Source organism: Vespa crabro, chromosome 5 (assembly GCF_910589235.1).
Source record: "Vespa crabro chromosome 5, iyVesCrab1.2, whole genome shotgun sequence".
Taxonomy (NCBI): Eukaryota; Metazoa; Arthropoda; class Insecta; order Hymenoptera; family Vespidae; genus Vespa; species Vespa crabro.
The window spans coordinates 12,004,681-12,019,316 of NC_060959.1; the positions used below are offsets into that span (position 1 = coordinate 12,004,681).

Sequence of the window (14,636 nt, forward strand, 5' to 3'; positions counted from 1 at the left end):
TATTTCAGAGTGCGTTATTATTACGTAATATCATCTCAAAACGGAAACATTGATTTGAAATGCTTTCCTACTTACATAAGTCTCTCATAATATATCGTATCACCATTAAGTGCGTCGTATCATTCGCAATTGACAGTACTATACATTTCGCGCGAATACTAATTACTAATGAAATTGGTATAATCGCATCGACGATATAAGTCACACATATCTATAAGTATCGTGTTAAATTTTATTACCGATTAATATTAAATTTATTAAATTAGTCCGCACCTGTCGTTTTCATAGGATTCTATGAAATAATTAAATCCAAATACAATAAGTGCCGAAAAGGATGACACTTGATCATCATCGTTTCGTCTCAACTACGATTATTTTGCTAATCTTGAAAGATAATGAAGAATTTGAACGTCATAAGAAACGAATAATTTCATTAACACACGTAATTTCAATGGCTCGATGATAGTCGTTCTTTCACGCGAGTAGATTTGTTTTTGTAAGAAAATTATGATAGGACTCGTGGTGCGGTTAATCGCCAAATTTGTGAAGTTGATTGTCGTGCGTTTATTTATGACGTCGTGCCACGAAATTTTTTTCTTTTTTTTTCTAATAGATTAGATAACTGTGATGTCACGTAAATAAATATTATGAGAAGATAATGCGCGGAGCATTTCGTGGAAATATATATTTGATGTGAAAGGAAGTATATATAATAGTAAACTTGCCTGACTGGGGACTTTCCATCGAACAATAGGTTATGACTTATTTTACATAATAACATTGATATCCAATGGTCCGAAGAAAGCTAGTGGATCGGATCTCACAAGTTGGCGTATATACCGTGGCACTGTGGTTGCATAAAGCTTAGGCGTAACTAACAATGAATCGAAAGTACTATGAATCCTCGTGTGCTCGTTTATGTCTTTCCTGTTTTTCTTTCTTTTCTTTTTTCTTCTTATTTTTTCTTATTTTTTCTTATTTTTTTTCCTTTTTTCCTTTTTTTTTTTTTTCCATTGTGAATTATTGCATTTAACCTTATGTATGTATGTATATAACTTACGGACAGTAGAGTAAGCAAATAATTACGTCAGGTATTTAATATATATAATACGAGAGTCGTTCATATCCATAAGACATTTTATTTAACATTTCTGTGTTCTTGTATACGTCGAATGTAAAATGAGAACAGGAATGTGACCAGCAGATATTGAAGATAACGCGATTCTAATTGTTTCTCTATTTAAATTATTCAAACTTATATTTTGCGCTTTTTCTATTTGATTATTTATTATACGTATAGAACAGTCTTCGAGGTAGCTCGTAAATTCGCATTCATGATAAAATCTTGAAGGAACGATTTGAGACGAAGGAGAAAATTGCGGCAGCATTTTGGAATTTTGGACGAGTACGATAGCATTATTTTGCTCTTTGCTTTTCTTTCCGCGCGTTCTTCATCGTGTTAACTATTGCCAAGTTTGAGAAAAGGTGAAGACGTCAGCATTCCCGTGATCGCTGCCAATTACGTGCTTAACCGTAGCCTTCGAAGAATCTAAACGACCACTTCCTAGTCGTCGCCACCAGTCATGACTTCCATAAACTCTGAAAAGTACAATTTACTAAGTACCATGATCCTTCCTTGATCAGATCAGGTCAAGTCGTTAAACATTTTCGACATTACGAGAAATTATATTTCAAGATATATTCGTAATATATATATATATATATATATATATATATATATATATATATATATATACATATAGTAGTATATATATATACATATATATGTATATATATATACACACACACACACACATATGTATATATACACATATATACAGTACAAATTTTTGGAAGTTTTCACAAAATCACTTTTATGACACAAGTAACATCGTACTTTAGTGATGATGTAATTTTTCTTCTTTTTTCTTTTTATATCAAATTAATGAATATTAACTTGGAAGAAAAGAAACTTACCGTCAAAGTCGAGAGTTCCTGAACCATCAGCATCAATTTCCTCGATCATCAAATCTAATTCCTCGTTCGTCAACTTGTCGTCCAGTTCATGAAGAATGTCACGGAACACTGCGGTAGTAATGTAACCATTACCCTCCTTGTCGTATAAACGGAATGCCTCACGTAACTCTTGTTGCATCGCCTCCGAATCCTCTTCCACTAAGAATCTCGCAGCTAAGGTGCAAAATTCTTCGAATTCCAGCTCGCCGGAGCCTTTGGGAATAAAAAGATATGAAAGATACCTATATCCCTAATGGTAAATAGAAAATAATGTCTCCGTTCTTCGATGAAATTGAAACGATTTGAATACACACCATCCTCGTCTACCTCCTTAATGATTTCTTGGAGAGTTTTTTCACTCAATTCGTAGCCCAGCATCGTCAGAATTGTGCCAACCATGTCGGTGCCTATGCACCCCTTCTTTTCATGATCGAAGGCGTCGAATGCTTTCTTTAGAACTTAAATAATACGGCATATTTAAAACGAAATATTTCTTTGATTGTGGTCAAAGGAAAGATCAATCGTGATCTATGATGAAATCGTGTCTTTGTACTTACGTGCAACTTGGTCCTTTGGAAGGTCCTCCTAAAGAGGGAATAGAGACACTATGAGTTTTTTTTTTTTTTTATTTCATTTCTCCCCCTCTCTCAAATTGATTATAATCACTAAACTCTGGGAGTATATTTGGAGGAAAGAAATAGCGATTTAAGATTGCTAAAATTGCTCAGAGTTTTTGAGTAAACTTTGAAATTAAAAGAACTACTTACCATTATGAGATTGTAATAATTAAGATATTCAAATGTTAAGACCACCCGCTTGACAGTTGATCCGTCGACGTCTACGGCTTAACTGGGTGTGCAACAAATTCTAGCCGTGGACTTGTGTTTTAAGTGGTCATAACGAAAATCTTCTGGCACATAATTGTACATGCTAATATCTAGAAGCCCGCGAATCTAGCGGTTTTCAAATCCATCAAGGACGTAATCCCCACTCTTCCTATTTCCTTAAACGTATCCCGATTGTATCAACGAACTTGGATCGCCGCGCTAACGGTTCCTTGATTGCAACATCAAGTGCTCGCATGAATGTTTGGTACTTCCACGAATCCTCGACTTTCGATGCGCTGAATCAAATCGATTACAAACCATTATCGATTCCTGCAACGAATAGTAACATAGTAATAATATAGTATCGAATTGGAACAAATTGCAGAGTCTTACGAATACATTATTCGGATCTTACTCTATGGATCGAAGAGAAAATTATTAATCCCTGAAATTTTGTTGATTCAGTCAACGTGAGGTATAAATTTATATACGTATAATATCTATTTATTTATACACTTTTCTTCATACTTTTTTTTTACCGACAGATGGGAGCGTAGATATAAAAAAATTACTATATTTATTTCTACACTGCACACGTTCTTTTATAAATGAGAAAAAATTTTGATATTTCATTTATAGATATAGTTAATATAAGGTATGCCATATGTATATAAATACAGATGAAACTTTATAGATCCACCGTAGCAACGCTGCGATCGACAGTAGAATCTCGTCCGTTAGACTTTTGATAAGCGTGATAATATATGCTGCCTTATCGTTCATATATGGACAGACTCTAAGAGACTCATTCGGTAATTACAAATATAACAATTAATGAGTCATTTGTACAACGAATCGTTGAGGTAAATGCTCCTTCAGATGCGGACGTTGACTATTTGCTTCAAACATATTGATTAGGTTTTAGAAAATTCAAATGACGCGTATGTCACGCGAACCGTTAATAACATTCGTAGATATTTCGAATTTATATATTTCTATATAATCCCCAAATTTATTTGAAAAATTCAAGTAGTTCAATGCAACTTTTTGACGTTCTTACGTATACATTCATTAATATATCTGGAAAGAAGAAATTGAATCGGTACAAAGTTTGTTATATATTTTATTAGCGGAAAATAACATTTGCGTTCCTTTGCATTTTTATTTACGTTTAACGTAACAACTCATAATGTTAAGCGTCAGTAAGAATATGATATCAAGCCAAAAACATATTACTCTGCTAAGCAGCATTAGTTTATCACATTTTTGTCAGACACGTGTCAGATGAAAGCTATAACAATAGACATAGTTGGCTTTACGCCGGAAACACGCTTGGGACGAATCGAAGAAGGTTCTACGTAATAACTGCAAGTGTTTTATTCTTAGATCGCTAATTATAAGCTCGTAAAAGCCGAATGGAAGTTGGTGAAGACATGGGTAATATTCTATCGTAAAATCGAACATACTGCTGCTTACTGTCATCACTATGTCTATTCTCTATAACTTTCTATTTTTGTTCTATCCTCAATAAAGATAAAATATTCTGATCTTGCATAAATTTTGAAAAATATAGCCATTTGTTATTTCAATGGTCACGTCTCTCCTCTACGCTGCACATTTAAGCAATAATGGTTTTGTCAAGAGTTTTGGAGAGAATAAATATGAAGCGATAAAAAAAAAGGGAACAAGAAAAAATTCATATTTATTACCATATACATGGATATAATATACATATGTGTATAAAGGAGGTATTATATTATTGTATTCTGTATATCCAAATTATTATCCATTATCGTGTAAATTGTCTAATCAAGGACAGTCGGCGGTAATGCTTTACGATTTACGATTTTTCTCTTTATTAAATTTTTTCAAATTTACACATATTTTTTCAAATAAATTCGAAAGTTCACATCAGTTGAAAATATATTTATACTGTAGGTACATATATGATGATTCTTTCGCGTATTCTACACGTTTCCCGAGCAAACTGTATATAATAATTTCGGCAAATTTCAACTTTATTAAATGCACCAAGACGTATTTCTAACGAGTTCAAAATCTTCTAAGAGGACCTTGTTAAAAGATCCTACAATCAATCTTAAATAATTAAAGGCGCAAACTTTTTCCATGTAAAATCGAACTTTATATAAATTGGGTTTGCCCAAGGAACGTGCTGCTGAACGTACATACTCATACGCACGCACACACATACGCACACACACGCACGCACTCGAATAACCAGACATTTTCGCACACAACTATAATAGATCGTGCTCGTCCCTATCTGTACACGTGACACGACGTTTCTTCCTCGACCGCATTGGTAGGACTTAACTGCTAATTCGGGCGAGAAGCTCATAATTTATCCCGTCATGACCTCCATGAATTCTGAAATATAAATCGTCAACTTTATCTCCAGGGTGGATCGGGGGGGGGGAGGGAGGGAGGGAGGGAGGGAGGGAGGGAGAGAGAGAGAGACAAACTGTCGTGACACCTGCGTACCGTAATACACGTGTGACTTAAAAGTAAGACAAACAAGCAAAATCTCTTCACCTTCGAAGTCGAGCGTGCCAGATCCATCAGTGTCCACCTCTTCTATAATCATGTCAAGTTCCTCCGGGGATAGTTGGTCATCCAGCTCATGAAGAATGTCTCTGAAGACATCGGTAGTGATATAACCGTTTCCTTCCTTGTCGTAAATTCGAAAAGCTTCTCTAAGTTCCTCCTTCATGGCTTCCGTGTCCATGTCCTCTTCCATAAAACGAGATGCTAATTTGGAGAATTCATCGAATTTCAACTCGCCCGATCCTACGTTGACAGATAATATTTTTATTTTCTTATTTATTTATTTATTTTCTTTTTTTATTTCACTTCTATTTTCTTCTTTTCTCTTTCCGTGCTCAAAAAACAATTATTTTTGAAAATCGAAAAGTTACAAAGGATTTGATCTTGTTGTGGATGATTCAGACGTACCCCATAAGTCGTAGGTTGCGATCATTTCTTGCAAATTAACACCTCTAACTTCGTGTCCTAACATTTCCAAAATCGTTGGAACCATCGAGGTTTCAATTGCACCTTTCTTTTCGGGATCGAAAGTGTCGAATGCCATACGAAGGTCTGTCAATGGTTACATGCAAGATACTTGCTTTATTAAGAATAATTTAATAAATATTAATTTTTTATTATACCAAAGATAATACTCACGTTTAAGTTGGTCCTTGCTGAGATCAATTTCTTCCTGCGATAATAAAAGCAAAATTCAAAAGAAAAAAGATGTTTATTTTTGAAATTATGTTATATCTAACGGAGGAGGAGAGATAAGGGAAAAACAATTACCATATCATCGTTGTCCCACATGATGATTATACGTAATAAAGTTTTTCTAATGCGTAAAGAAGTTTGATGATATTGAAATAAGTATCGCGAACAATTGGCGATTTGATTATCGAGGAGACACGTTTGTCAGCTTACTCTACCGATGAAAATGTTATACTGAGCGTTCGTAAACTAATTAATAGCTTCGCTGAGAGACATTGTCCCACATTTTTAATAGCGTTAATGGATCATTACCAATCATCTGTCAGCCCGAAGACGCTATACGGTGATGCTTAATTGCGTTCCATTGCGCGTTAGACACTTTGCGAAACAAATCCCGAACCTCTGACGCAATCTATCGCGATTGATAGAACACAATCGCAATCCTATTATTCTTACGTTAACGGTCTTTACCGTTAATGTAAAAATTTAATAATGCCTTCGTAAGGTTTTGCCCAAGGCATTACTTAAGGTTGTACTTGCGCATTTAAAAAGTGAAGTCTACCTAGTAACGTATCTTAATACGTTAGGAAGGCAATCTCATAGGTTCCGATTTATTAACAAAGATTATCATGAAAACGTGAATCCTCGAGATTTGCGTGTTAACAACGATTCTACGCGTTGTTTTCATGGTCAGAAAATAAACGAACATCTGTATATAATCAAACAATTCATACGCCCACGCGTTTGATGGCATCATACGTATAAGAGTTTATGCCGATTGCAGTGCGATACCCCTTACAGTGGTTTCTTATTGGCATTGCGTCCTTTTAGAGAATTGCAGTCGATTGCCAAAAGCTGCTCACCGATGTATAAAAAAGTACGCCTGGCAGTTGCTTCTAACCTCGTACATACACTAACGTACAGACAACTACGTACACTTGCATGAGAATGATCTTACGCAATACGACGATACAACAATTAATTAATTCAAAAATTAATACGTCCATCCTATTGGATTTAAGCAGTATTCATTTCTACGCATTTGCTTTGTGTGACAATGAAGTTGACCGAAAACAAGAAACTAATGCCTAGGAATAAAGGCTATTAGTTATGCATATATTCACTTCCTGCATATGTGTACTTTTGCCGGAAATAAAATGTCGAAAAACATATTCCCTCCCATTTGTTTCGGTTAACAGACTTAATAAGCTTATCGCAAATCAAAGAGAACAAGTTGAAATAGCAAGTTAAATCTGAACGGAGTCACGAACACGCATTGGATTGCAACGTGTCGTTCGTTGATCATTGGTATCGGTCATTGAAGTGCCAAGCGCGCGTGGAAGTCTCCGAAGACTCTGGCATGGTAAGTACGCGGCAAGAGGCACCCTCTTCTTTTTTTGCAGATGAGAACCCGGTGGACGTGGCCCATGTCGTCCTTCTTTTCGAAGGAGAAGGAACCCGGATCTTGAAGGCAACAGGATCTTTTTCGGATATCGTTGGTACGGTCGTGCTTGGATTGGAACCCATGCGAAGGATTTAGATCTCTTTATATACGTGATTGAGCACGTTAGTTGATTCGGCTTAAGACACTCGACCATTTTTGAAACAATATAGAAATCTAAGTAATCGAGTTATCTCCATGCATGCTGGACTACCAATCCGATCTCCACGCTGGCTTAATATTGTATTAACTTTAGGACAATATTGTATTGACTTGGGTCAAGTCCGGGCTCGTTTATGAGGAGTCATGAAATAATGAAATAATCAAGTATATAGATTTTCATTTCGGAATAATTATAAATTTTTTTATTATATAATAATTTGTTTGTTACAAACAAAGGCGTCGTTCGATTGTCAATGCAGCATAATCATGGATCGATTTATTATAGCAAATATACATATACAAATATATATATATATATACAAACATATATATATATATATATATATATACAGCTTAGTCATTTATATCTTATTAGTCGCACATTTTTCATTTATTTTCACGATATCAAAATACTTCCCTTCTCTCTTTTTTGCGATGTTAAAAATTAATGACTTATTATCATTAATTAGCCTTACTATCTATTTACATGCCCTGTATCATATTGTGTTAGATTTTCATATGCATTGACGTATCATAGTATCGTATGAGATGATACGTATGTGCGGCTCGCATACTCATCGTGCGAGAATCAATCGAGACTTTAGAACGCGCTCATACCATTTTCTAGGAACTTTAAGATTTGTGATGTTGGCCATCCTGTGACGAAAAATTGGTTATGTTGGACTTGGCGAACTAGAGAACCGAGAGGCAATAGACAAAGGAGGAGGAAAGCGTGGACTGTTATTGAGAAGGCTAAATAAAGTATTTATGAAATTGAAATTATTTATTGATGCGTCCAGTTAGGTTTTATTCATGTGTGAATCTAAACATCGATTACCCTCAACTGCGAAAGGTAAGTTATTGTACTGCATTTGTTAACCTAATATAACGATATAAGGAATCGTTATTTTTATGACAGAATGAAAGTGACGTAAGGAATTTTCGTTATCAGTTTTACTTATCTACAATAAGAAATGTTATTGGACACATGACGACGCATGGTAAAGCATTAGTCGACATAAATATTGTTAAAATTTTGTCACTTTACGAGAACGTTAAATTAATACTGCTTTTTATTTTTTTCAGGATTCCGGCGTCGTGATTTTGTTCGTTGTAGTTAACACTACGTGTACTTGGAAATATGTAAGATAAATTTGGTTGACAGTCGAGCAGAATTGACATCTTTTCTTTGAGTTTCTACGCTCGTTCCTGGATATTAAGCGGCGTTCTTTTACTCTAACCTTATCCTTTACTTTCCCGTAAGAGTATATATTTCTTTTCTTTATGCATTTTTTATTGAATGCGTTGTCGACATCTATCGAGTAACTATCGAGAATTATTTCTACTTTGATAACTTTATTTCTTTAATTTTCCATTAGTGAATTTAATGTGGATTCTTTCAACAACCATTGTAGTAACCGACGTTATCTGAATTGGAAGGATAGATGCCTGATCTTCAACGTGCAACCCAAAATAACATAGACGTAATCCTTTCTAAATATACATTTTAATGGTAATCGTTGAGATTTCCCTTCCTACTTATCTTTCTTTATCCCACCTGGTTTCTTTGTCCTCATTCAATTTATAATAAAGTAAAAAGGACATTCTACTCTTTCCTTCTTATTTTTTAATACCTTCTTTAGATGACATAAACAGATTTCACGTGGAGGACGGTCAATGAATCTTTTAATTGTCTCATTAACACATCCATTCTGTGATGGAGTTAATGTTTAAATAATAGTAGATTTTTAGCGGGCGAGAAATTTAATATAATTTTCATTTTAAATTATAATACTTCAACATTTTTATCTCTTAAAATCTTTTATCTCTTTTGTTGGCCTCGCATAATATAAATGTAAACGCGCGGTTAATCAATTTTGAGAATTACCCAGTTAGTTTTCTTTTGCATACCGACGAAAAAACATCGAAGCTCAATCTTCCTAAACGCGAAAACTTCTTAAATTAATACTTTCGGTAATTTTATAAATATTTAAACGATTCTTATTGCACGCGCAATAGAATAGAATAATATCTAAATTATAGTACATTTATTCAAACATTAAAAAATATGAATCGCACGCGGAACTTAAAATAATTTTAATATAAACTTCTATTACTATAAAATTATCATTTCGGAGTAGTTGCCTCCTCTAATATAAACATAAAAGCATTTTTTCATGACTTTGACAGTTCACGACTTAGTGTTCTCTTGCTCTCCGACCGGAGCACAACGTCATTCTCTTTTCTAAACGGTAAGTCTTATATATCAATATTTTCGGTAATTCTATAATTATTTAAATGATTTCAATTGTACGAGGGATAGAATAGAGTAATATATAAACAAGAGTAGATTTATTTAAACATTACAATGTCTGAATTGCGCGCGGGAATTAAAATAATTTTAATATAAAATTCTGGTATTTTAGAATTTTAATTTCGGAATAGTTGCCACGTGAAATATAAACATAAATGCACTTTGACAGTTCGCGACTTAGTATTCTCTTGCTCTCCGACGTGTGCACTTCGTGATTCCCTTTTCTAAACGCTAAAGATTATAAATTAATATTTTCGGTATTTTATAATTATCTAAACGATTTTTATAGTACGCGAGATAGAATAGAGTAATATTTAAACAATTGTTCATTTATGTAAACAATAAAAAGTCTGAATCGCGCGCGGGACATAAAATAATTCTAATATAAACTTCTAGTACTTAAAAATTTTATTTCGGAGCGGTTTTCTCTTGTGACATAAACATAAACGCACTTTTTCACGACTTTGACAGTTCGCGAGTTAGTTTGCTCTTGCACTCCGACGTGTGCACTTCGTAATTCTCATTTCTAAACGCTAAAACTTATAAATTAATATTTTCGGTAATTTTATAATTATTTAAACGATTTTTATTGCACGCGTGATAGAATAGAGTAATATTTAAACAACAGCACATTTATTTAAATATTAAAAAGTACGAATCGCGCGCGGGACTTAAAATAATTATAATATAAATTTATATTACTTTAAAAATTTTATTTCGGAGCGGTTTTCTCTTGTGACATAAACATAAACGAACTTTTTCACGACTTTGACAGTTCGCGACTTAGTTTGCTCTTGCACTCCGACGTGTGCACTTCGTGATTCTCTTTTCTAAAAGCTAAAGATAGTAAATTAATATTTTCGGTAATTTTATAATTATCTAAACAATTTTTATAGCACGCGGGATAGAATAGAGTAATGTTTAAACAATAGTTCATTTATTTAAACAATAAAAAGTCTGAATCGCGCGCGGGACTTAAAATAATTTTAATATAAATTTCTATTACTTTAAAAATTTTATTTCGGAGCGGTTTTCTCTTGTGACATAAACATAAACGCACTTTTTCACGACTTTGACAGTTCGCGACTTACTTTGCTCTTGCACTCCGACGTGTGCAATTCGTGATTCAAATTTCTAAACTCTAAATCTTATAATTTTATATTTTCGGTAATTTTATAATTATTTATACGGTTTTATTGCACGCGGGATACAATAGAGTAATATGTAAACAATAGTTCATTTATTTGAACTATAAAAATTCTGAATCGTGCGCGGGACTTAAAATAATTTTAATATAAACTTCTAGAACTTAAAAATTTTAATTTCGGAGCGGATATCTCTGGTAATATAAACGTAAACGCATTTTTACACGACTTTGAAAGTTCGCGACTGTTTGCTCTTGCACTCCGACGTGTGCACTTCGTGATTCTCTTTTCTAATCGCTAAAACTTATAAATTAATATTTTCGGTAATTTTATAATTATCTAAACAAGTTTTATAGCACATGGGATAGTATAAAGAAATGTTTAAACAATAGTTCATTTATTTAAACAATAAAAAGTCTGAATCGCGCGCGGGTCTTAAAATAATTTTAATATGAATTTATATTACTTTAAAAATTTTATTTCTGAGCGGTTTTCTCTTGTGACATAAACATAAACGCACTTTTTCACGACTTTGACAGTTCGCGACTTAGTTTGCTCTTGCACTCCGACGTGTGCACTTCGTAATTTTCATTTCTAAACGCTAAAACTATTATATTAATATTTTCGGTAATTTTATAATTATTTATACGGTTTTTATACCACGCGGGATAGAATAGGGTATTATTTAAACAATAGTTCATTTATTTAAACAATAAAAACTCTGAATCGCGCACGGTACATAAAATAATTCTAATATAAACTTCTAGTACTTAAAAATTTTAATTTCGGATCGGTTTTCTCTGGTATTATAAACATAAACGCAATTTCTCACGACTTTGACAGATCGCCACTTAGTTTGCTCTTGCACTCCGACGTGTGCACTTCGTGATTCTCTTTTCTAAACATTAAAAGATTGTAAATTAATATTTTCGGTAATTTTATAATTATCTACACGGTTTTTATAGCTCGCGGGATAGAATAGAGTAATATTTAAACAATAGTTCATTTATTTAAACAATAAAAAGTCTGAAGCGCGCGCGTGACTTAAAATAATTCTGATATAAACTTCTAGTACTTAAAAATTTTAATTTCGGAGCGGTTTTCTCTTGTGACATAAACATAAACGCACTTTTTCACGACTTTGACAGTTCGCGACTTAGTTTGCTCTTGCACTCCGACGTGTGCACTTCGTGATTCTCTTTTCTAAACGCTAAAACTATTATATTAATATTTTCGGTAATCTTATAATTATTTATACGGTTTTTATACTACGCGGGATAGAATAGGGTATTATTTAAACAATAGTCCATTTATTTAAACAATAAAAAGTCTGAATCGCACGCGGGACTTAAAATAATTTTAATATAATCTTCTTGTAATTAAAAATTTTAATTTCGGAGCGGTTTTCTCTGGTAATATAAACATAAACGCACTTTTACACGACTTTGACAGCTCGCGACTTAGTTTGCTCTTGAACTCCGACGTGTGCACTTCGTGATTCTCTTTTCTAAACGCTAAAACTATTATATTAATATTTTCGGTAATTTTATAATTATTTATACGGTTTTTATACCACGCGGGATAGAATAGGGTATTATTTAAACAATAGATCATTTATTTAAACAATAAATACTCTGAATCGCGCGCGGTACATAAAATAATTCTAATATAAACTTCTAGTACTTAAAAATTTTAATTTCGGAGCGGTTTTCTCTGGTATTATAAACATAAACGCACTTTTTCACGACTTTGACAGTTCGCGACTTAGTTTGCTCTTGCACTCCGACGTGTGCACTTCGTGATTCTCTTTTCTAAACGCTAACGATTGTAAATTAATATTTTCGGTAATTGTATAATTATCTACACGATTTTTATAGCTCGCGGAATAGAATAGAGTATTATTTAAACAATAGTTCATTTATTTAAACAATAAAAACTCTGAATCGCGCACGGTACATAAAATAATTCTAATATAAACTTCTAGTACTTAAAAATTTTAATTTCGGAGCGGTTTTCTCTGGTATTATAAACATAAACGCACTTTTTCACGACTTTGACAGTTCGCGACTTAGTTTGCTCTTGCACTCCGACGTGTGCACTTCGTGATTCTCTTTTCTAAACGCTAACGATTGTAAATTAATATTTTCGGTAATTTTATAATTATCTACACGGTTTTTATAGCTCGCGGAATAGAATAGAGTATTATTTAAACAATAGTTCATTTATTTAAACAATAAAAACTCTGAATCGCGCGCGGGACTTAAAATAATTCTAATATAAACTTCTAGTACATAAAAATTTTAATTTCGGAGGGGTTTTCTCTTGTGACATAAACATAAACGCACTTATACACGACTTTGACAGCTCGCGACTTAGTTTGCTCTTGCACTCCGACGTGTGCACTTCGTGATTCTCTTTTCTAAACGCTAAAGATTGTAAATTAATATTTTCGATAATTTTATAATTATTTATACGGTTTTTATACCACGTGGGATAGAATATAGTAATATTTAAACAATAGTTCATTTATTTAAACAATAAAAAGTCTGAATCGCCCGCGGAACTTAAAATAATTCTAATATAAACTTCTAGTACTTAAAAATTTTTATTTCGGAGCGGTTTTCTCTGGTATTATAAACATAAACGCACTTTTTCACGACTTTGACAGCTCGCGACTTAGTTTGCTCTTGCACTCCGACGTGTGCACATCGTGATTCTCTTTTCTAAACGCTAAAACTATTAAATTAATATTTTCGATAATTTTATAATTATTTATACGGTTTTTATACCACGCGGGATAGAATATAGTAATATTTAAACAATAGTTCATTTATTTAAACAATAAAAACTCTGAATCGCGCACGGTACATAAAATAATTCTAATATAAACTTCTAGTACTTAAAAATTTTATTTCGGAGCGGTTTTCTCTTGTGACATAAACATAAACGCACTTTTTCACGACTTTGACAGTTCGCGAGTTAGTTTGCTCTTGCACTCCGACGTGTGCACTTCGTAATTCTCATTTCTAAACGCTAAAACTTATAAATTAATATTTTCGGTAATTTTATAATTATTTAAACGATTTTTATTGCACGCGTGATAGAATAGAGTAATATTTAAACAACAGCACATTTATTTAAATATTAAAAAGTACGAATCGCGCGCGGGACTTAAAATAATTATAATATAAATTTATATTACTTTAAAAATTTTATTTCGGAGCGGTTTTCTCTTGTGACATAAACATAAACGAACTTTTTCACGACTTTGACAGTTCGCGACTTAGTTTGCTCTTGCACTCCGACGTGTGCACTTCGTGATTCTCTTTTCTAAAAGCTAAAGATAGTAAATTAATATTTTCGGTAATTTTATAATTATCTAAACAATTTTTATAGCACTCGGGATAGAATAGAGTAATGTTTAAACAATAGTTCATTTATTTAAACAATAAAAAGTCTAAATCGCGCGCGAG

General features: G+C 33.1%; 2 protein-coding genes and 1 long non-coding RNA gene across 3 annotated transcripts; 1 reads left to right on the top strand and 2 right to left on the bottom strand.

Moving 5' to 3' along the window:
- Window positions 1-1,119: 1,119 nt before the first annotated feature.
- LOC124424206 (troponin C, isoallergen Bla g 6.0201-like) lies at window positions 1,120-2,940 on the bottom strand. The gene is made up of 5 exons (XM_046962937.1): window positions 2,784-2,940; window positions 2,574-2,601; window positions 2,331-2,474; window positions 1,978-2,229; window positions 1,120-1,599 (listed from the first exon to the last, which is right to left on the bottom strand). Exons 1-5 carry the CDS (start codon window positions 2,784-2,786, stop codon window positions 1,565-1,567), a joined length of 462 nt encoding a protein of 153 aa, XP_046818893.1. The 5' UTR covers window positions 2,787-2,940; the 3' UTR covers window positions 1,120-1,564.
- Window positions 2,941-4,748: 1,808 nt separating this feature from the next.
- On the bottom strand, window positions 4,749-6,378 carry LOC124424205 (troponin C, isoallergen Bla g 6.0101-like). The gene is made up of 5 exons (XM_046962936.1): window positions 6,180-6,378; window positions 6,048-6,081; window positions 5,817-5,960; window positions 5,397-5,651; window positions 4,749-5,231 (listed from the first exon to the last, which is right to left on the bottom strand). The coding sequence occupies exons 1-5, from the start codon at window positions 6,198-6,200 to the stop codon at window positions 5,206-5,208; spliced, it is 480 nt and encodes a 159-aa protein (XP_046818892.1). The 5' UTR covers window positions 6,201-6,378; the 3' UTR covers window positions 4,749-5,205.
- Window positions 6,379-6,993: 615 nt separating this feature from the next.
- On the top strand, window positions 6,994-9,313 carry LOC124424131. Its single transcript, XR_006942240.1, has 4 exons — window positions 6,994-7,464; window positions 8,333-8,557; window positions 8,791-8,963; window positions 9,084-9,313. It is a non-coding gene; the product is annotated as an uncharacterized LOC124424131 (long non-coding RNA).
- The last annotated feature ends 5,323 nt before the right edge of the window (window positions 9,314-14,636 follow it).